Source organism: Rattus norvegicus, chromosome 14, assembly GCF_036323735.1.
Source record: "Rattus norvegicus strain BN/NHsdMcwi chromosome 14, GRCr8, whole genome shotgun sequence".
Lineage (NCBI taxonomy): Eukaryota > Metazoa > Chordata > Mammalia > Rodentia > Muridae > Rattus > Rattus norvegicus.
Window position 1 is genome coordinate 22275301 of NC_086032.1, and position 23450 is coordinate 22298750.

Consider the following 23450-nt stretch of genomic DNA (forward strand, 5'->3'; position numbering starts at 1 on the left):
AGTAATCTTATTACTCTCATAATAAGGCCAACTTCAAAGACAACTGCTCTACATTTAGTCATATACAGCTAAAAAGGTCAATTTTTTTATTAACTATTACTCCTAGGTCTCTGTACACTAAGGACCTCTTTGATACAATTGCCAGCACCCACATGGCAGCTCACAACTAGCTATGACTCCAGTACCAGGAGATCTGACGCCTCACACAGAGATACATACAATATAGGCAAAACACCAATGTGCTTGAAATAAGAATAGATTGTTTTAAAAAGAAAAAACAGTCTAAAGATCCGGTTACTGTCCTTTCACATTCTTCTCATAATTTTAAGAAAAAAGAGAATAAGTGGTTATGCAGGAAAAAAAAATACTAATGGAGTGTGTTTGTGCCTATAAAATAATGTTTTTTTTTCCCCTTTGTTTTTCTCTTATTTTAGAAGATACAAAATGGACAGAGTTTAGAAGGCTGTTTTCAAGTTATTAAGCTGCTTAGCAGAAGACCTAGAATGTGGTCCCAATGTGTAGAATTAGCAAGACTAAAGTTTGAAAAATACTTCAACCATAAAGTAAGTATACATCTAAGACATTAAAAAAAAGGTCTGGGGTTGGGGATTTAGCTTAGTGGTAGAGCGCTTGAGGCCCTGGGTTCGGTCCCCAGCTCCGAAAAAAAGAAAAGGGAAAAAAAAAAGGTCTGTCCATGGCTCATTTATTTATTACTAACATCCCTGACTTAAAATATTTGTTCTTTTCCTTCAAGCCTTTTAGAAATAAATAGTAAGTTAACTGAGAGTAAAGCCTAAGCATATGACCAATTTCTCTTTAATGGTAACTAGTTAAAACATTTAGTGTGCACGTTCTGGCTTGACTTGTCAGCTGTGCACTGAGCTGGCCCTATGTGCAAAGTTAGGTTAGGGTAGCTTTTGTCTCTAGGTAATATGAACTGCATTAATTCTCTGGTCTAAGTAAGTTTGCTCAGAATAGAAACGAGAGACTGATAATGCAGGTGGGATTTTTGTTCAGAGCCTCTTAGGAGACAGCTATATCATGATCCTGTCAACATGCACTTCTTGGCATCCATTTATTGGGAAAGACACAAGAGGGTGACTGACTCTGCTCAGAGAAGCAGCAGCCTTATATAAGTTTTTGTGAGGGTGGCGTGGGATTGGAGAGATTCTGCTGCCTGATCTTGGACATTTTGTCTGCAGAGCAGGGCCTAGCCTCTCAATCCACAAAGGCTTAGAATCAGTACCTCTTTGTTTCTCTTAACTAAGTTTCTCCTGAACCATCTTCTGTGATGGTGTTTTTGTTTTTGTTTTATGTTGGTATTTTTATTTTTATTGTTAAACTCTTAATGATTTGTTTTGTAGAGGAGTGGAGCATGTTCATGGCCACAGTGCTCCTATGGAGGTCAAAAGACAAGCAGCAGCACTCATTTCCTCCACCAGCGGGTCCTAGGGGTCAATCTCCGGGTTTATGATTGGCAGCACATAGCTTTGCCCCCTGAGCACCAGCGCTGCTTTGCTTGATTTTTATTATTATAGGGAAAAAAAGGAACCATGGAAACATAAGAAAATAGTATACTGTCTGTATTCATCATTTTTACCTTTCACCTCACTTGAAGCAGTATGAGTTTACATGGTTCATATTCCCACCCTCTTCCAAGCACATCTTAAGCATATAATTTTGTTTTTATATTTGTTGTAATGATTGCTCTTAGTACAGAATAGTGTGTAAAGTATTGTAGGAAAGGCGTGAAGTGGTTGTAAAGACTAGAACGATGTGCGAGGACAGCAGGAAGCCAACTGATTCATGACTGACTCCAGGACCCCGCTGTGCGTCTCCTAGGCTTTGCTTGTTTGTTGGGATGCCTAAGCAGTGTGTACCCAGCGGGTTGCTTGGTTCTGTTAAACTTCAGGGGTTTTTCTTCAAATAACAAATAGCAGGGACTTTGTTTTTCATTCTTTATTCTTCTTTTAGGCCCTTCAGCTTCTTCACTGCTTTCCTCTTGACACACGATTGAAAGATGGCAGTGAGTATAACCATTGTAAGAGATTTGTAATATAAAATACTGGATATGACCTATATTTATTGAAAGTAATATTTTATCATTTTACTAGGTTTATTTTGGCAGTCACCAAAAAGGCCTCCTTCTCCAATAAAATTTGATTTAAATGAGCCTTTGTAAGTATATGTGTATATGTTAACTGTAAACTCCTTAGTTATGTAGTGCAGGATCTTCAGTGTTAAGTAACTTAAGTCTCTTAGTGCAAAAGTTAGCAAGTCTTTCTAGTCAGCAGAGCCAGCTGCATCTTCCTACACAAGTGTGCATCCATCTATTTATATGCTAAATAAGTCTATTGTTTATAATATCCACTCCATAAAACACAAAGTCGCCTCTACTCTTGCCTGTAAGAAAATAGAATGAAAATACATGTTCTTACAGTAAATAAAGCTAAGATGGTTTATGTGGAAATGCAGTTAATGTGACCCGCCTACATTCACACAAGTAAGGTTTTAGTGTGTCGCTGGTTTTAGACTCACACTTAGCACGTTTACTCTCATCAGACACTTAGTCTACCTTCATTAATCTGCCTTTCTACAAGTAGCACTTTGCTTAATTTTCTCAGCTCCTGCTTCCTTCAAAATTTCACTTACTATCCAAAATTGCCTTTCTAATATGACATACCCTTTTTTGTTTTTGCTGGTTCAAATCTAATGTATACTCATTCCTCATTCTTACACACACACACACACACACACACACACACACACACACACACACACATTCATTCTTATGAATTAAAATTACTTTTCTCCAAGTATTCTAATAGTTCTGCACATCACAGTATTTCTGGTGAATACTTGAATATAGTGTTTTAACATGTGTTTGTGTATCAAAAGGACATTTGGTATCTCCTTATGTGTTGTTTTAGTCTAGACAAGAATTTCATTGTCTTAACTTTAAAAGGGGTAAAAATTAATTCTGCAAAACAGAATTTAAATGGAGTTCTTAAGTGTTAACATGAAGGCTGTATTTCCTACTGACTTAAATATCTTCTTAAAATTGCCATTCAAACTGCTTCAGTTTTTATTTTTATTTTAAAAGGCACCTCAGTTTTCTTCAGAATGCTGCAAAACTATATGCTACAGTATATTGCATTCCGTTTTCAGAAAAGGTAAGATACTCTCCAGGTTCTAGCAAGTGATTCAAAATCCAAGTTGATTTAGTTGGTGGTATCAAGTTTGTGTTTAGATTATAAGAATCATTCAATCTCTTGGTTATTTGTTTGAGACATAAACTCCCACATGTTTGAACAATGAGGTAGAACTTGCCTTGAGGTCCAGATCTTCTTCAGGTCAGATTATAGACAAGCACCTTCATGCTGAGCTAAAACCTTTCTTTTGGATTAAGAAAAACAAATCTTTTATTTTGTTGTGTTAAAGACCATTCTAATGGCAGAAGTTGTCTACTCATTGCAGTACTGGTAAATAGAAAACTAATTTTTCTTTATGAATTTAAATGTTGAAATAATATTTGTGAAAGCAATCATAAGTAATAAACATATTAATAACCTTTTTACCTTTTTCTCTTATCCTAGTTACTCTGAATTAGAAATCAAATGAGCCAGTTCATAGTAATTTAAAAATACTTCAAAGAGATGGATTCTCTTTACTTAATTTTTCACTTTAAATGTTAACTTTCATACATTTCCAGAAGTCTGAAGGTGTTCTCCTGCTTTGATTTTCATGCCTTAGAGTCCTGCTCATTCTGTGAGACATTGTCTTTTGAGTGACACCTAACAAGTTCCATACAGTTTTGAGAGACAGTACATGTATATAGGTTAGCTTTCTCCTTAAATGCATATTAGAGTTAAATAAATTCAGCCTTCAAGGAAACTGATTAGAGAAATATAAAAAGAAAAAGGTCTTGGTTTTTGTCGTTTTCTTTTTTAGATAGGGTTTTACTAAGTAGATATATAAACCCAACAAGAGTAGCTTCAAATTCATGCATGAGTTGTCCATTTCAGCCTCTTAACTGTTGGGATTCTAAACATATGTCCCAAATCTGGATCTGTATTTAGCATAGATATATGCCTGTTATACCTTAATCTTTCTTGGAAATAAAATATCACATAAAGATCTAGGAAAAACTAATAGTGTTCAGTCTTGTGTTGCAAGTCTTAACTAATCTCAAAAGCAGTGTGCCTCAGTTTTTCATAGGAGCTTCCTAGTAGTAAATGGAGATGTGGGCTCATTTGGGTCAGCTTGAGATATTATAAGAGTTGCTTGCCTCTTGATGTATGAATTTAATTAATTTTTCAAGTATAACATTCAGGAAAGCTAAAACTCTGGCACTGAGGAAATGAAGAGAAAATGGTATCTTTTTTTAAATTAGCAGAAAAACAAGATTTAAATTAGAGATTCAGAATTCTAAGAAATGTGTTGGTAACATAGCTTCTTTTATGAAACAGGACTTATCAGTAGATAGCCTCATGGACATTCTTTCAGAAGTTAAAATTCAGGAATTCAAGCCTTCCAACAAGGTAAGATAGAAGTCCATTCACATAGCTAGTGGTTATTAAGCTGCTGCTTATAACAAATTTCATTTTCACCCTGAAGAACAGTTCCCAGGATGAACAGTTTTTGCCGTTAGTGGTATTTTATTTCAAAGAGTGGAGATGGGCTATAGAAAGAAATGCACCAAAGCCTACATTAGCTGGCCTGCCACTTGGGTTGTTGTTTTATAGGCAAAATTATTCCTTAATTCCAGAAGCCTGTCCTTACAGTGCATTGCGCGGAAGGAAGAATAGCAGGGAATCCTGTTAGGTATTTCAAGAACACAGAAGAGGATGAGACAGATGATGTGGAACTGGATTCTCTGTATACATCAGTGTAGTACTGACAGAAGTTCTCAAGATTTGAAATTAGAAGGAGCTGTGGGAAAGACTACTAGTTTCTTAGGCGAAGTAAGTTAACAGTTTAGGATGAAGGCAGGAAGCTGAAGATAGAATGAGTATAGAGTAATTGAGAGCAGAGTAGAAAAGTCAGTAAAATGATACAGAATTGCAAGCCATCACTGAGGATTCATATAACGTTAGTGTGTGTGCTGTGTTCTACTATAGATTGCCATGACATTCAAGCATATTTAGCTTTGGTACCATTGTGGCACTTGTTTATGCTGCCAAGTAGAAGGAAAATTGATCTAATAATTATGCCCAGAAAATATCTTAAGAAAGTTTCAGAGCCCTTAGTAGGCAGTGAAAATAGGAAGAAGAAAAAAAATAAATTTTATGTGCATAAAGTATTTTTTTATAGACTTACTATATGCCATTCTTTTATATACTCTAAAAGTTAACCATGAAATCACCTTCCTCAAGAAAGTGATATCTGTAGGCATCCTACATCTTTATTTTATAGAAGGGGATCTTTGTAGCTAGTTTATTTTTACATAAATTCATGAGTTTTCTGAGTAAAATATTCATGACATGTAAGCTATAAATAATAATACAATAGTAAATTAAGAACAAAGTGGTGTCACATTTGTAAGAAAAGTTTCCAACCCATATTACTCTTTGGCAAAACTAAGCTAAAGCCCAGGAAACACACTCTAGTATGTTTTCTGGCTTGCATGGCTTCTGCTGCTATGACAGTTCAGGGCTAATAGATTTCCCTAGCAGTATAACATTTTAATGTAGACTGTTTTACAACTCCTTATGATAGCTCGCACTAAAGGTTTAAGGCCAACATGCTCTTGTAGTTCTGGATTTGAACCAGATTATTAGACATGAGAGCAGGCAGAAGTTTCTATTTTATTGATTCGTTAGTACATCATAAATGTTTGTGACGTTTAATATATCAGAACATAATTTGGTAAATTTTTAAAATAAATAGTACTTTAACAGTCATGGAGATGTTCTGTGGTTTGAAAACATCTGCTGATCCTGTGGACTGTTTACCAGGTAATTTAAAGATAAATCAGTTGTGGTTTATGCTTCATTTAATGATGCTGTAGTTGGTATATGAAGAAAGATGTGTTCTTTAGAAAAGAAGTACTCAGTAATAGGCAAGTACTTAAAGGCCATATTATACATTTTGCAAATACTCATTTTTTTCTGCATGAATCAGCTACTCAGCTATGTAATTTAAGTCTAATATAGATTTGTCAAAGTCAAACTAATGAACATCAACTTCATAGAAGTGTGGAATTTTTTTTTTTTTCTTTTTTTCGGAGCTGGGGACCGAACCCAGGGCCTTGCGCTTGCTGGGCAAGCGCTCTACCACTGAGCTAAATTCCCAACTCCAGAAGTGTGGAATTTTAAGATAGCTATCACATAAGCTGTTCAGTTTAAAATAAAAAAATTCAAACTCCAATAAGAAAAATAAATTGTTTTAGAAATGGTAGTGGTCTCTTTGTGACCAAGGTGGAGACCCAGGTTCTAACATAAACATGCCAGTGCATGGAAATAGATGGTAGACAAAACATCAAAATAATATGACTGAGCAAGAGAAAAATTAGGCCATAATGATCAGGAGCATTGAGCACATATTTTCTCTTATGATTCAAATAAATAAGTAAATCAGATAAGTAGTAGTCAAACTTGGATGTAACATGTAACAGTAATGAACATGTACACATATATTTAAAGGTTGTTCAAACAGATGAAACTGCAAGGAAACCAGACCATGTTCCTGTCTCCAGTGAAGATGAGAGGAATGCTGTTTTCCAACTAGAGAAGGCTCTTTCCTCTAACAAAGCCACCAAAAGTAAGAGGGACTCTTTAAAATACCACGGACAAGATAGACCTACTGTCCCAAAGAGCCATATTGATAAGTTCATGGGAATAATTTTTACTCATGATAGCTGGCCGTAAAGATTTCTGTCTTTAATTGACTAAATTCATCATTTTTCTCCTCATGTTGTTGCCTTCAAGTTGTAAAATTTAATTTTCCAAATTATATCAGCTATTATATGGTTTTATGCTTTAGATGTTGACCAGATCTAAAATCACAGGCCAATAGCTTGCTTTTGAGGAGCGGAAGTTTCAGGTTAGCTAGGCACGCTGGTCATCAGAGTCAAGGAAGGCACAGTCTTCCTAAGCCATATAGCAAGGCCCTTTCCCATAGTAAAAACCAGGTCATTCCCGATTCATCCTTTAAACAGCACTCTAGAACTAAGAATTACACGAAAGTCTTTTAGATTGTGTGTGTATGGTGGGGGGTAGATGAACAAGTGGGCATACATATGCCATGGCACACACAGAAGTCAGAGGATAAACTTGGGCACTTGAGTGTTGGTCCTACCTGCCATCTAGCTTGAGAAGGAAGCTCTTCGTTAGTTTTCTGTGGCATGTACCGCGCTAGTTGGCCTGCAGGCTTCCAAGGATCCTCCTGTTTCTGCCTCCCATCTCTCCATAGAAGCACTGGAATTGCAGATCTGCTCACTACGTCTGTCTAGCTTTTGTGTGGTAGATTCTGGGCCCTGAAAGTTGGGTGCTCATGCTAGGGAACAGGTTCTTTTACCTACGGAGGCATCTAAATGTCTCAATTGCTGACTAGGAGTACAAACTAACTTTAAAAACAAAGTTATTAAAGCTGAACTTCCCATTCTTTAAAAGCAGAGTTAGTTGTTCACCTGCTTATGTATGCTTACCATCTTTTGTTAGAGAAATCAGCATTGCTCTAAACTCTGTGAATTCATGAGTGAAGCAGTAAAATTTCAGGAAAAAAATTGTATTGTTAATAGTATTTAAAGTGTTACTGGAATTCACTAATCTAGAAGTATTCAGAAAGATTCATAAATGACTTTCTTAGTTGTCAGAGAGAACATGTTTCAGAGTAATATTTATGTGGTTAATTCTGAGTAATACCAAAGAATTACTTTTATACTTCACTTGGAAGCACATAATGTGGCAAATTGCTTTCTTATTTCTGTTTAATATTTTTCATACATTACCTTCTAGTTTAGTGGTATTAAAGTCATTGTTTTCATGTTCTTTTCTAACGTCTTGCTCTTTATATATTTTTCAATTGATTAATAACAGATTTTTATGATGAATATCTTTATTAATTGAGAAATGCTTTCAGCAGGTCTTTCAGCTTGGTAACTTGTATATTTCCTTATTAGAAATCTTGTTCTTTGAAAATTGTATACACATACTTTTTATACATTGCTTTTTACCTCATAAAACCATTACCACTAACTAGAGAACATTGTCTGGTTGCTCTGGTCAGGTGACCTTCAGATGGCAGTGCTTTCATTTGAAAAAGATGATGACAGTAATGGACACATAGATTTCATCACAGCTGCTTCCAACCTTCGAGCCAAGATGTATAACATTGAACCAGCTGACCGTTTTAAAACTAAACGCATAGCTGGTAAAATTATACCTGCTATAGCAACATCTACTGCTGCAGTTTCTGGCTTGGTAAGCTTACTCTTTTAAAAATGCTCTTCTTTCTTCCACATTCTACCAACCTTAGCTTACCATTCATATTTTAGAGACAAAGATAAAAAGTTGGATATTCTAATTTAAACTTTCAAGATGTTTCTGAAGATAGGATTTAGTTGTTCTTACAGTGGTCCCAATGACAGTTCTTTCCCTTCTGGGTTTGGGGCAGTGGAAAGAATGGACCCACCCCAATAGCCAGCTGAGGAACAGGGCCTGGAGCCCAGGGGACACTTCAGGATCCCCTGGAGTTTGAGTTCAGCACGCAGATATCCTGAGGTGCCAGAGTGAGCTATGGAATCTGAAAAGTACATGATTTTGAGCACTCAGAGAGAGGCAACTGGACAGGCTCAGAGAAGAAGATGCACAGAGCTGAGGGCAACAGAGGAGCACCCAAGCATCCTGTCACTTTTCCTTCCAATACTCCACAGGAATCTTGTTAGCCTCCATGCAAAGTAGGTATCTTAATATTGTAAGCACTTGGGAGTCATTACTGTGACCATTTACTATGTTGTACTCTCACTTCTCTAGAGTCAGTCAATTTACATCCTGTATTGATTGGATGTAAATTGCTTTACTTTTGTGCTGTGTGTCTGCTTTGAAAATAGGATGATTATGTGATGAAATAGCTTTGTTACTGTATGTATGTAGAATAGACTTAGCATATGTGAATCTATTCCATTTTAATTTAATTCCAATTAAAATGCCACATTAATGGAGAATTATAGAATGTGTAAACAGTCATTAATTTCTTGCTTTTTTAGATGTTGGTACAGGTTAATTAGTTAATTTCAATAATGCCATGTATGGGCTGGCTCAGAATTTTTCATGAAAGGATCACTTTTTTGCATGCTTTAGAATATATATTTATTTTAAAAAAGCTTTCAAAAAACCACTTACAAAGGTAAAACATAAAAAATGAATTTGGATAATAATTATTTTCTCTAACATTTTCAAATTCAGATGATAAAAATATTTGGGCACAAAATGACATCAAAACAAATTCGTATACTAAATTTTATCTACTAAGAAAATAAAATAATCTATTACAATTTTTATGGTATTTACCCAAGCTGTTTGCTTGTATTAAAACTTCATGTTATGCCAAACACATGTGTATATTTTTGTAACTTTTTTATGGTTTAAATTATATTTAGTATATAACTAAAGTATATTTACTTTAAAAAAAGAAAAACATGAAGTTCTTTTTAAAATATATTGAATGTTCCTTAAAAATATAGTAAATTACTGAAATAAAAATTATGAAAAAATAATAAAAGCATAAAATGTACTGAAAATATAGAGATCAGTTAAATTAGAAATGTATGTTGCGACAGTCATGTGGCTGTTCATACTAGTTTACACAGAAATGCTAGGACCTGGGAAAACAGCAAGACCAATTAAGTTCCTAAGTAGTTTTAGACTTTTCAAATAATCCGATCACTTTCTCTTATCTAGGTTGCCTTGGAGATGATCAAAGTAGCTGGTGGCTATCCCTTTGACGCTTACAAAAACTGTTTCCTTAATTTAGCCATTCCAATAATAGTGTTTACAGAGACATCTGAAGTAAGAAAAACTGAAATCAGGTATGTATGAAAGTCTGTTTTGCTAGTATAACAAGAAAGAAATACAGTATTCTACCCTTAAGTAGGAAACACTGTGTTTCATCTCCATTTCTTCTTCGTTAATCCTTCCTCCTATTTCAGAACCCAGTCAAACCTCATTTGATGAATCCTTTCCAAGTGGACTAGCCAAAGAATGCTCTAGCCTTGGCTTGTCACACCACTTAGCACTATACTTGGTTCCTAACTTGGATAATTTTACAGCTGGTCTTGTCTGATTATAGTCTTGTCTGACTGTGAAACATACAGTCTAATTCCACACCTTTATTACAACAGAAAACAATTCCTTGAGTTTTTGTATTTGGCATTTCAGGTTGGCCACAGCCAGAAATGTGAGAAGTATCTTGTCAGGAAGAGCTAATCCATATTATCCTCATACATTACTATAGAACAACAAAATATTGTTATCCATACAGAATAAAGCGAGGTGCTATGTTTCTGACTTTTACATACATTTGCACATATGCCAAGTTGCATATAGGCCAAGATAATTATTGTAGCATGTTTTTGACAGACAATGATTCGAGCAATCTAAATGTTCAGTTATTGATGACTAGAGCATCTGCACCATGAAACCTCTACAGCTACTTAAAGGGATATATGCACGTACATACATAAACATGCACAGACACACACGGAGAAAGAAGCACCATTTACATAGCTATACACCTATATAATATGTAAGACATGAAAACAAAAAGATTATGAATGTAAGGATGGGATCAGAAAGGAATGAAGGAGAGTCATGGCCATTAGTAGAAAACAATGGTATACATGCATGAAACTGTCCTAAACTCATTACTTTGTGTGAACTAAAGAAGTATTTGTAATACAAACATGAAATGAGTCACAAAAAAAGAAATACAAAACACAGATAAAAGTGGTTACCTATATGTATTGACTATTTTAAAAATTGTAAACTTCACTGCCACAACATTAATTTCTAAACAAATAATAAATAATGGACCACAGGAAATTTTTTATTACTACAAATGGAAAGAGATTTTAATGTTTGTGTTCTTGCTATATTTCTACAACAGAAACGGAATATCATTTACAATTTGGGACAGGTGGACTGTACATGGAAAAGAAGATTTCACTCTCTCAGATTTCATAAATGCTGTTAAAGTAGGATATTTTCATTTCATTCATTTAATTAGTACCTTGAAGTCCGTGGTTTCTGTGTAATGTGCCTCCCAATTCTTGGGAACCCTAGTATGTCCTTGAAACTATAATACTAAATCCTTTATCAGGTTTACTCCTGTATGTATGTATGTGGTACAGTTTACAAATAAGACGTTATAAGAGAATAACAAGAGTATTATATTAGAACAGATACTGTAGTGACAGGATTTCTTTCAAGATTGGTAAGCTTATTTTACTGTAGATCTTAACCTGAGCTTCTGATATTTTTTCTTTCCCTCTGACCTTGAGTGCTCTCTTCTTTCCAAGGAGGCACTTTTGGATTTTCTTTGTCATGTCTGAGTTGTCAGTGTCATTGTTGCACTTGTGCCTTCTATTAAGTCAGTGGTTCTCAACCTTCCTAATGTGTCCCTTTAATACATATCCTCATGTTGCAATGACCCCCGACCATAAAATTCTTTTTGTTGCTGCTTCATAGCTGTAATTTTGCTACTGTTATGAATCGTAATGTAAATATCTGTTTCTAATGGTCTTAGGTGACCACTGTGAAACCCAAGGGGCCACGACTCACAGGTTGAGAACTGCTGTAGTTTGAAGCAGCGCTTACTTAAGACACTAGTACTTTATTACGTGAATGAGAATTCAGTTCAGGTAATAAAGACAGCTACTTAAGCAACTAATAGGTTAACTGTGTGAGTGCACTGGACCAACAACGGCTTCACTCTGGTTATGTTAGAAGACAGCTTCAGACTTTGCCACACTACCTAGAACAGCAGACAGTTCAATGTTAGTATGTTTATTCTAAGGGCTGAGCCTGCGGCTCAGTGGAAGAGCACATGGCTGACATCGTCTAGCCCTACCTGCAGCCTCCAATACTGGGGATGCACATAAGCTGTTTAGTTCTGAAGTTTTCCAGTTAATATTTTTAGGCTCTGCTTAACTGAGAAAAGTGAAACCACAGATAGTCACTTTAGTTTTTAACCTGTAAAGCTGTTGGAAGGTATAAATAATATTTATATAAGCCTACCCTCTTTTCGGTAGATATAAAACATTTTTACCCATGTACTTTGGATGAGGCTTTGATTGTTTCTTTTGGGTGTTTACTTTTAGGAGAAGTATGGAATTGAGCCAACAATGGTGGTGCAGGGAGTCAAAATGCTTTATGTTCCTGTAATGCCAGGTCATGCAAAAAGGCTAAAGTTAACGTAAGTATTTAACATGTGCATAAGAATGATGGGAATCAAAATTAAGTTCTGTACACACTGGAAAGCAAAGAAGTTACTAGGATTTATATAAAAAGCATTATTCTTGCTTTATGCCATTAGTAAAGACTGAATATAGCAGGAGGAAGGCCAACAGTCCAGCTGGCAACAGAGACTCATAGGATTACACCTTTGTGAATTTGTTACAGCCCAGTCAGTGTGTAACTAAGTAACCCATGCCTTACTTGTGAACATCGAAAACTACATTTGTCACTGAGATATAAAACAAGAGCACAAAATAATTGCTTTTATTTATTTTTTTTTTACTAAAGATGCCTGTTGTGTGTCAGGCTTTATTCTAAGAATTGAGGATACAGTTGTGAACAAAGAGTCTTCCTACTTGAGGAATTAGAGAGAGGAAAACCTATGTACAATGAGGTAGTGGTAGATGCTGTCGAGAAAATAAAGAATGAAGAGAGTAGGAGAACGAGGGCCGCATTGTTATATTTAATAGTCTGCATATCCACTCTGCGCGTTAGATTCTTTACCTGCTGATGTTGCATTTTAGAGGAAGAAAACTAATCAAAGAAAGCCAAAATCTTCAGGGTTGTCTGCAAGGCCCTAGGGGACCTAGTTCTCCATATCATTATACGGGCCTTCTCTATTTCTCTCCTGCCCTCTGCATTGGTATCTGTACTTGTGGAACATGACAGACATTCTCTGGTGAGGGCTTTGCTCTAGTTATTCCTCTGCTTGTAGATTGGAGACTGGGTTCATAGTCACTTTTGGTCTTTGCACTTTCTCAAATGGCCTTTCTGAGCTCTGTGTAGCACTGTGAACTGTCTTCAGCTGCAGTTTTGTATGCCTGCCCCATTTTGCTCTCCCTTTTTAAAAATGCATTTCTTTTTTTTTTTTTTGAAAATTTATTTTTTTTTAAAATGCATTTCTTTATTCTTTAAAAGTTCATGATATGTAATGTAGTTTGATCATCATATACTTGGATCATCATTACCCCCTTATTCCCTTCCTCCACCCATTAAACCAGTAGTTCTCAATCTGTGTGTCACAACCTTTTTGGCAAACCTTAATCTCCAAAAATATTTGTTATTATTCATAACAGTAGCAAATTTACATCTATGAAGTTACATGGAAGTAATTTTATGATTGGGGGTCACACAACATGGGGAGGCATATAAAAGGATAACAGCATTAGGAAGGCTGAGAACCACTGCATTAAACTCTTTCATTTATCATGAAAGGATGTTGGGTTTTGTCAAAGGCTGTTTCTCTACATCTATTGAAATGACTGTGATTTCTATCCATGATTCTATTTATGTAATATATTACATTTATTGGTTTTTATATGTTCAGCTATTCCTGGATCTCTAGAATTAAACAAACTTGATCATGATGAATATCTTTTTGGTATGTTTGTGAATGCAGTTTGCTAGTACTTTAATGAGACCTTTTCATCTATGGTCATAATGGAGATTGAATGGTAACTTTCATGTGTATCTGTGTCTGTCTGTGTCTGTCTGTCTGTCTTTATCTGGTTTGGTGATAGGGAAGGACTGGCTTTGCAAAGTGACTTTGGAACCATTCCTTCCTTTTTCTATTTTATTGAATAATCTGAAAGGATTGGTATTAGTCTTTAAAAGCCTGGTAGAGTTCTGCAGTTGACCAATCTGGTTCTGGACTTTGTTTTTTGTTCTTGTTTTTGTTTTTTAATTACCATTTCAATCTTGATGTTCATTATAGATCCATTTAAATTCTTTATCTCCTCTTAATTTAACTTTGATAGGTCACATGCATTTAGAAATTCATCCATTTCTTTTGGATGTCCCAACATAGTTTTTATGTCCTTATGATTTTACCTGTTACAATGTGTCACTTCCATCTCCAATTTTATTAATTTGGGTCTTCCTTTCTCTTAGTCATTTTGACTAAGAGTATGTCAACTGTGTTTATCTTTTCAGAAAACCAACTTGTTTTCATGTGCATGTGTGTCTGTACACATGGAGATGTGTGATGTGTGCAGTAGTGTTAGGGTTGCACTATGAGTGTATAATGATCAGTGAATGATGTCAGTTATCTTCCTCAGCTACTTTCCACCTTCATTAGGGAGCAAAGTCTCTCACTTCGCTTAGAGCTCACTTGTGAGCTTGGCTAAGCTGACTGACCAGCAGTTCCCGTAAACCCTATCTCCACCTCCCCATTACTGAAACTACAAAGGCTGCCACGTTTATCTTTGTATGTGGTCTAGGGGCCAAACTCACATCTTTGTGCTTGCACAGCACGCACTGCCTTCCCCAGGCTCTTCTTCCTTTTCTTTGTTTCCTAACACTTCCCATTATATAACAGCTGCAATAGATTTTGCCTGTATTGTTATTTGTCACTATATTCTCCCTCACATACAATACTAGCTTTCACAGTGTGTAAATCTTTACTAATTTTTTTCATTGTTATATCTCAAGCAGTTAGACCTGGCATAAAATAGCCATCAGTAAAAACTTGCGTATTATCTCTGCAGTGGTTTTCTTTAACACGACTCTCAGCTTTTGGTTTTCAGTTGAAGTTAATCATGTAATTATCTTAATCATCTTTACCTTAAAAAATGGTTATATGAGGTAAGCATTAATTTGTCTTATACTTGCTTTTATTACAACTCCTCATTATCATTTAGAGAACTTAGAAGCTGTATTTAGAATTCTTGTGATATCTACCACCTAGATGTAAGTGAAATGTATGGTTATGAATTTTGGTAGTAATCTTAAATTTGCTGCAAAGTAACATGTTTTGAGAGTTGGCCAGTGTGGGATCCCTAATTTAGCAGGTATTTTTTGATTACTTAATTGGCTGGACACTTTGGATCAGTGGATGAGATCAATGGATTAAGAGCATGAACTTGGCTTTATAAAGACTTGTGTTCACAGGCTTGGGTGGTTGTTTATTAATACTATTTTGTTTCCTTCAGTAGCTTTGAAACATAGATTGTCTTCCATGATTGTTCCCATAGCTATTTAGTGTTAAAGTATTAGTACACCTTAAAAAAGGTAATAGCACAGGAGAAATATTTTATAACTTTTAGTTCTTCTTTTTGTTATTATGCAAACATCCCTAATATCAAATAGTGTATTCAGAGAAACTGGTACATTGATTATTAATTCAAACTATAAGTAAAATCATCATTATAATGACACCCCACCATGGACTTTGCTAAATCAACCTTCATTTGTGGTTAGATTTCATTTGAGCATTTCAAGGAGGATTATTGTAGGCAAAAGCAAACAGCTTGTGCAAGGAAAAGAGCTATCGTGTGGGGTTAAATAGGTAACCTATTTCAGAGCCTAGCAGCCAACCTTGCATGGCCGTATCTACTAGAAATGAAGAGTCATGAAGCCATCACAGCTCCTTCACATAGTTCCAGCAAAGCTGAGCCAAATGTGTCATCACTGTCATTCTGTTTCTCACTTTTAGGCTTTGGTCTCTGTGTGTTGCATTCTTGGGGATATTTATGCTATGATTCATTTTATGTCTTCTCCTGAGACAATTATATCTCCATCCTTTTAGGAAAGTCATAAACTTACTATCCCTTCTGCTTTTAGGGAAATAATTTTATCTGGCCCAATTTGGAAGTCTTCCTTATGCCGTGGAGATCATGATACACTCAGATAAGCACAAAGCCAGGAATTTCTTTATGAGGCCTAAGCAAACTCTAACAGTGTAAACTTAGAGATAGTTGACAAACTCCACCTTGCAGTTGATTTGGTAACAGATTTAAGACCTCTTTTTACAATACAACTGGAGCTCTCCAAAATGTGGTTTAACGAGATGGGGATCATAGAGGGTTTGCCCCTGGAGGACTAGAACTCGGTAAGTAAGACAGATTGACTAAAATAACCTTTGCCTTCTATATTCTGTAGATGATGGAAGGATATACATAAAAGGAGTTAGGTTAACTCCTTTTTATTTGCTGTTCATAAAAAGACCAGTTCAGTTATTTTCTGTTTATCTATTTAAAACTGTAAATACTGCCAGCTTAAAAGCTATCATATAATAAATGTGTTTGCTTTGATGTAGACATTCTTTAAATTCTTTGAATTGGAGTTATAGGGCTAATAATGAAACCAAAATATATTCCAATTGTACTTTCTAATTATGACAGAACTTGTAACCCCAGACACAAAATGAAAAAATCACATGTTTGGAGACAAAATGATGTCATCTGTACTTCTTAGATAATCATTAGTCTGTCTTTGTTCTATAAAACCTATATAACTAAAAAAGCAACCTGAATGCTAGTCAGTCAGAGCTACAAGATTCCACTGACCACCACAGCTGATTCACTCTCCCTCATGGACTCCTTATCTATCTCCTCTCAGAGAAGAGAATCCCTGAGGCTCCCCTCCCCCTGCCACAGATCAGTAAGAGAAAGAATAGACTGAGGGCAGTTTGCATTTTAACTTTTAATGAAACCTACTTTTTTCTCTTTAGGAAGAATGCTAGAGGATCCATGATGTTTCTAAACTAGGAAGTGTAGGAAGAATCACTGCAGTACTCTTGGGAGTTTTGTATCTTTTTTTTTTTTTTAAATTAACTTGAGTATTTCTTATTTACATTTCCAGTGTTATTCCCTTTCCCGGTTGCCAGGCAAACATCCCCCTAGTCCCTCCCCCCCCTTCTTTATGGGTGTTCCCCTCCACATCCTCCACCCATTGCCACCCTTCCCCCAACAGTCTAGTTCACTGGGGGTTCAGTCTTAGCAGGACCCAGGGCTTCCCCTTCCACTGGTGCTCTTACTAGGATATTCATTGCTACCTATGAGGTCAGAGTCCAGGATCAGCCCATGTATAGTCTTTAGGTAGTGGCTTAGTCCCTGGAAGCTCTGGTTGCTTGGCATTGTTGTACATATGGGGTCTCGAGCCCCTTCAAGCTCTTCCAGTTCTTTCTCTGATTCTTCCAACGGGGGTCCTATTCTCAGTTGAGTGGTTTGCTGCTGGCATTCGCCTCTATATTTGCTGTATTCTGGCTGTGTCTCTCAGGAGCGATCTACATCCGGCTCCTGTCTGCCTGCACTTCTTTGCTTCCTCCATCTTGTCTAATTGGGTGGCTGTATATGTATGGGCCACATGTGGGGCAGGCTCTGAATGGGTGTTCCTTCTGTGTCTGTTTTGATCTTTGCCTCTCTATTCCCTGCCAAGGGTATTCTTGTTCCCCTTTTAAAGAAGGAGTGAAGCATTCACATTTTGATCATCCGTCTTGAGTTTCATGTGTTCTAGGCATCTAGGGTAATTCAAGCATTTGGGCTAATAGCCACTTATCAATGAGTGCATACCATGTGTGTTTTTCTCTGATTGGGTTACCTCACTCAGGGTGATATTTTCCAGTTCCAACCATTTGCCTACGAATTTCATAAAGTCATTGTTTTTGATAGCTGAGTAATATTCCATTGTGTAGATGTACCACATTTTCTGTATCCATTCCTCTGTTGAAGGGCATCTGGGTTCTTTCCAGCTTCTGGCTATTATAAATAAGTCTGCTATGAACATAGTGAAGCACGTGTCTTTTTTATATGTTGGGGCATCTTTTGGGTATATGCCCAAGAGAGGTATAGCTGGATCCTCAGGCAGTTCAATGTCCAATTTTCTGAGGAACCTCCAGACTGATTTCCAGAATGGTTGTACCAGTCTGCAACCCCACCAACAATGGAGGAGTGTTCCTCTTTCTCCGCATCCTCGCCAGCATTTGCTGTCACCTGAGTTTTTGATCTTAGCCATTCTCACTGGTGTGAGGTGAAATCTCAGGGTTGTTTTGATTTGCATTTCCCTTATGACTAAAGATGTTGAACATTTCTTTAGGTGTTTCTCAGCCATTCGGCATTCCTCAGCTGTGAATTCTTTGTTTAGCTCTGAACCCCATTTTTTAATAGGGTTATTTGTCTCCCTGCGGTCTAACTTCTTGAGTTCTTTGTATATTTTGGATATAAGCCCTCTATCTGTTGTAGGATTGGTAAAGTTCTTTTCCCAATCTCTTGGTTGCCGTTTTGTCCTAACCAGTGTTCTTTGCCTTACAGAAGCTTTGCAGTTTTATGAGATCCCATTTGTCGATTCTTGATCTTAGAGCATAAGCCATTGGTGTTTTGTTCAAGAAATTTTTTTCCAGTGCCATGTGTTCCAGATGCTTCCCTAGTTTTTCTTCTATTAGTTTGAATATATCTGGTTTGATGTGGAGGTCCTTGATCCACTTGAACTTAAGCTTTGTACAGGGTGATAAGCATGGATCGATCTGCATTCTTCTACTTGTTGACCTCCAGTTGAACCAGCACCATTTGCTGAAGATGCTATCTTTTTTCCATTTGATGGTTTTGGCTCCTTTGTCAAAAATCAAGTGACCATAGGTGTGTGGGTTCATTTCTGGGTCTTCAATTCTGTTCCATTGGTCTATCTGTCTGTCTCTGTACCAATACCATGCAGTTTTTATCACTATTGCTCTGTAATACTGCTTGAGTTCAGGGATAGTGATTCCCCCTGAAGTCCTTTTATTGTTGAGGATAGCCTTAGCTATCCTGGGTTTTTTGTTATTCCAGATGAATTTGCAAATTGTTCTGTCTAACTCTTTGAAGAATTGAATTGGTATTTTGATGGGGATTGCATTGAATCTGTAGATCGCTTTTGGTAGAATGTCCATTTTTACTATATTAATCCTGCCAATCCATGAGCATGGGAGATCTTTCCATCTTCTGAGGTCTTCTTCAATTTCTTTCCTCAGTGTCTTGAAGTTCTTATTGTACAGATCTTTTACTTGCTTGGTTAAAGTCACACCGAGGTACTTGATATTATTTGGGTCTATTATGAAGAGTGTCTTTTCCCTAATTTCTTTCTCGGCTTGTTTCTCTTTTGTGTAGAGGAAGGCTACTAATTTATTTGAGTTAATTTTATACCCAGCCACTTTGCTGATGTTGTTTATCAGCTTTAGTAGTTCTCTGGTGGAACTTTTGGGATCACGTAAATATACTATCATATCATCTGCAAATAGTGATATTTTGACTTCTTCTTTTCCGATCTGTATCCCCTTGACCTCCTTTTGTTGTCTGATTACTCTGGCTAGAACTTCAAGAACTATATTGAATAAGTAGGGAGAGAGTGGGCAGCCTTATCTAGTCCCTGATTTTAGTCGGATTGCTTCAAGTTTCTCTCCATTTAGTTTAATGTTAGCAACTGGTTTGCTGTATATGGCTTTTACAACATGTTTAGGTCTGGGCCTTGAATTCCTATTCTTTCCAGGACTTTTATCATGAAGGGGTGTTGAATTTTGTCAAATGCTTTCTCAGCATCTAATGAAATGATCATGTGGTTTTGTTCTTTCAGTTTGTTTATATAATGGATCACGTTGATGGTTTTCTGTATATTAAACCATCCCTGCATGCCTGGGATGAAGCCTACTTGATCATGGTGGATGATTGTTTTGATGTGCTCTTGGATTCGGTTTGCCAGAATTTTATTGAGTATTTTTGCGTCGATATTCATAAGGGAAATTGGTCTGAAGTTCTCTTTCTTTGTTGTGTCTTTGTGTGGTTTAGGTATAAGAGTAATTGTGGCTTCATAGAAGGAATTCGGTAGTGATCCATCTGTTTCAATTTTGTGGAATAGTTTGGATAATATTGGTATGAGGTCTTCTATGAAGGTTTGATAGAATTCTGCACTAAACCCGTCTGGACCTGGGCTCTTTTTGGTTGGGAGACCTTTAATGACTGCTTCTATTTCCGTAGGAATTATGGGGTTGTTTAACTGGTTTATCTGTTCCTGATTTAACTTCGGTACCTGGTATCTGTCTAGGAAATTGTCCATTTCCTGCAGATTTTCAAGTTTTGTTGAATATAGGTTTTTATAGTAAGATCTGATGATTTTTTGAATTCCCTCTGAATCTGTAGTTATGTCTCCCTTTTCATTTCTGATTTTGTTAATTTGGACACACTCTCTGGGTCCTCTCGTTAGTCTGGCTAAGGGTTTATCTATCTTGTTGATTTTCTCAAAGAACCAACTTTTGGTTCTGTTGATTCTTTCTATGGTCCTTTTTGTTTCTACTTGGTTGATTTCAGCTCTGAGTTTGATTATTTCCTGCCTTCTACTCCTCCTGGGTGTATTTGCTTCTTTTTGTTCTAGATCTTTTAGGTGTGTTGTCAAGCTGCTGACATATGCTCTTTCCTGTTTCTTTCTGCAGGCACTCAGCGCTATGAGTTTTCCTCTTAGCACAGCTTTTATTGTATCCCATAAGTTTGGGTATGTTGTACCTTCATTTTCATTAAATTCTAAAAAGTCTTTAATTTCTTTCTTTATTTGTTCCTTGACCAGGTTATCATTGAGTACAGCGTTGTTCAATTTCCACGTATATGTGGGCATTCTTCCTTTATTGTTATTGAAGACCAGCTTTAGGCCATGGTGGTCTGATAGCATGCATGGGATTATTTCTATCTTTTTGTACCTGTTGAGGCCCGTTTTTTGACCAATTATATGGTCAATTTTGGAGAAAGTACCATGAGGTGGTGAGAAGAAGGTATATCCTCTTGCTTTAGGATAGAATGTTCTATAAATATCCGTTAAGTCCATTTGGCTCATGACTTCTCTTAGTCTGTCTACGTCTCTGTTTAATTTCTGTTTCCATGATCTGTCCATTGATGAGAGTGGTGTGTTGAAATCTCCCACTATTATTGTGTGAGGTGCAATGTGTGCTTTGAGCTTTAGTAAGATTTCTTTTACGTATGTAGGTGCCCTTGTATTTGGGGCATAGATATTTAGGATTGAGAGTTCATCTTGGTGGATTTTTCCTTTGATGAATATGAAGTGTCCTTCCTTATCTTTTTTGTTGACTTTTAGTTGAAAATTGATTTTATTTGATATTAGAATCAAATATGGCTACCCCAGCTTGCTTCTTCCGACGATTTGCTTGGAAAGTTGTTTTCCAGCCTTTCACTCTGAGGTAGTATCTGTCTTTGTCTCTGAGGTGTGTTTCCTGTAGGCAGCAGAATGCAGGGTCCCCGTTGCGTATCCAGTTTGTTAATCTATGTCTTTTTATTGGGGAGTTGAGGCCATTGATGTTTAGAGATATTAAGGAATAGTGATTATTGCTTCCTGTTATTCATATTTGGATATGAGGTTATGTTTGTGTGCTTCTCTTCTCCTTGTTTTGTTGCCAAGACGGTTAGTTTCTTGCTTCTTCTAGGGTATAGCTTGCCTCCTTATGTTGGGCTTTACCCTTTGTTATCCTTTGTAGTGCTGGATTTGTAGAAAGATATTGTGTAAATTTGGTTTTGTCATGGAATATCTTGGTTTCTCCATCTATGTTAATTGAGAGTTTTGCAGGATACAGTAACCTGGGCTGGCATTTGTGTTCTCTTAGGGTCTGTATGACATCTGTCCAGGATCTTCTGGCTTTCATAGTTTCTGGCAAAAAGTCTGGTGTGATTCTGATAGGTCTGCCTTCATATGTTACTTGACCTTTTTCTCTTACTGCTTTTAATATTCTTTCTTTATTTTGTGTGTTTGGTGTTTTGACTATTATGTGATGGCAGGAGTTTCTTCTCTTGTCCAATCTATTTGGAGTTCTGTAGGCTTCTTATATGCTTATGGGTATCTCTTTTTTTAGGTTAGGGAAGTTTTCTTCTATGATTTTGTTGAAGATAATTTACTGGTCCTTTGAGCTGGGAGTCTTCACTCTCTTCTATACCTATTATCCTTAGGTTTGATCTTCTCATTGAGTCCTGGATTTCCTGTATGTTTTGGACCAGTAGCTTTTTCCGCTTTACATTATCTTTGACAGTTGAGTCGATGATTTCTATGGAATGTTCTGCTCCTGAGATTCTTCTTCCATCTCTTGTATTCTGTTGGTGAAACTCGTATCTACAGCTCCTTGTCTTTTCTTTTGGTTTTCTATATCCAGGGTTGTTTCCATGTGTTCTTTCTTGATTGCTTCTATTTCCATTTTTAATTCTTTCAACTGTTTGATTGTGTTTTCCTGGAATTCTTTCAGAGATTTTTGTGTCTCCTCTCTATGGGCTTCTACTTGTTTATTTATGTTTTCCTGGAATTCTTTTAGGGATTTTTGCGATTCCTCTCTGTAGGCTTCTACTTGTTTATTAATGTTTTCCTGTCTTTCTCTAAGGGAGTTCTTCACGTCTTTCTTTAAGTCCTCCAGCGTCATGATCAAATATGATATTGAAACTAGATCTTGCTTTTCTGGTGTGTTTGGATATTCCGTGTTTGCTTTGGTGGGAGAATTGGGCTCCGATGATGCCATGTAATCTTGGTTTCTGTTGCTTGGGTTCCTGCGCTTGCCTCGCCATCAGATTATCTCTAGTGTTACTTTGTTCTGCTAATTCTGACAGTGGCTAGACTGTCCTATAAGCCTGTGTTTCAGGAGTGCTATAGACCTGCTTTCCTGTTTTCTTTCAGCCAGTTATGGGGACAGAGTGTTCTGCTTTCGGGCGTGTAGTTTTTCCTCTCTACAGGCCTTCAGCTGTTCCTGTGAGCCTGTGTCTTGAGTTCACCAGGCAGGTCACTTGCAGCAGAAAAGTTGGTCTTACCTGTGGTCCCGAGGCTCAAGTTTGCTCGTGGGGTGTTGCTTATGAGCTCTCCGCGGTGTCCGCAACCAGGAAGATCTGCGCCGCCCTTTCCGGGAGCTTCCATGCACTAGGGTTACAGATGGCGTTTCGTGTTTTCCTCTGGAATCAGTAATGTGTGCAGAGTGCAGTCTCTTCTGGTTTCCCAGGCGTGTCTGCCTCTCTGTAGGTTTAGCTCTCCCTCCCATGGGATTTGGGTGCAGAGAACTATTTATCTGGTCGGTCCCTTCAGGTTCCGGCGGTGTCTTAGACGCAGTGGATTTCCTGCTCCTGGGCCCTCCCCTACGGGAACCCAGAGGCCGTATACAGTTTCCTCTTGGGCCAGGGATGTATGCAGGGGTGGGCAGTGTTGGTGGTCTCTTCCGCTCTGCAGTCTCAGGAGTGCCCACCTGACCAGGCGGTGAGGGCTCTCTCCCACGGGGTT

At 37.1% G+C, this 23450-nt stretch overlaps 1 protein-coding gene across 1 annotated transcript in view; it reads left to right on the top strand.

Moving 5' to 3' along the window:
- The window catches only part of Uba6 (ubiquitin-like modifier activating enzyme 6), a 63819-nt gene that overhangs the window by 36469 nt on the left and 3900 nt on the right, over positions 1 to 23450 (top strand). The window contains exons 23-32 of the mRNA NM_001107213.1: positions 435 to 563; positions 1975 to 2026; positions 2115 to 2178; positions 3104 to 3173; positions 4470 to 4541; positions 6645 to 6762; positions 8230 to 8423; positions 9903 to 10030; positions 11107 to 11194; positions 12320 to 12414. Coding sequence (NP_001100683.1) covers positions 435 to 563; positions 1975 to 2026; positions 2115 to 2178; positions 3104 to 3173; positions 4470 to 4541; positions 6645 to 6762; positions 8230 to 8423; positions 9903 to 10030; positions 11107 to 11194; positions 12320 to 12414 — 1010 coding nt within the window. The remainder of the gene's footprint in view (positions 1 to 434; positions 564 to 1974; positions 2027 to 2114; positions 2179 to 3103; positions 3174 to 4469; positions 4542 to 6644; positions 6763 to 8229; positions 8424 to 9902; positions 10031 to 11106; positions 11195 to 12319; positions 12415 to 23450) is intronic.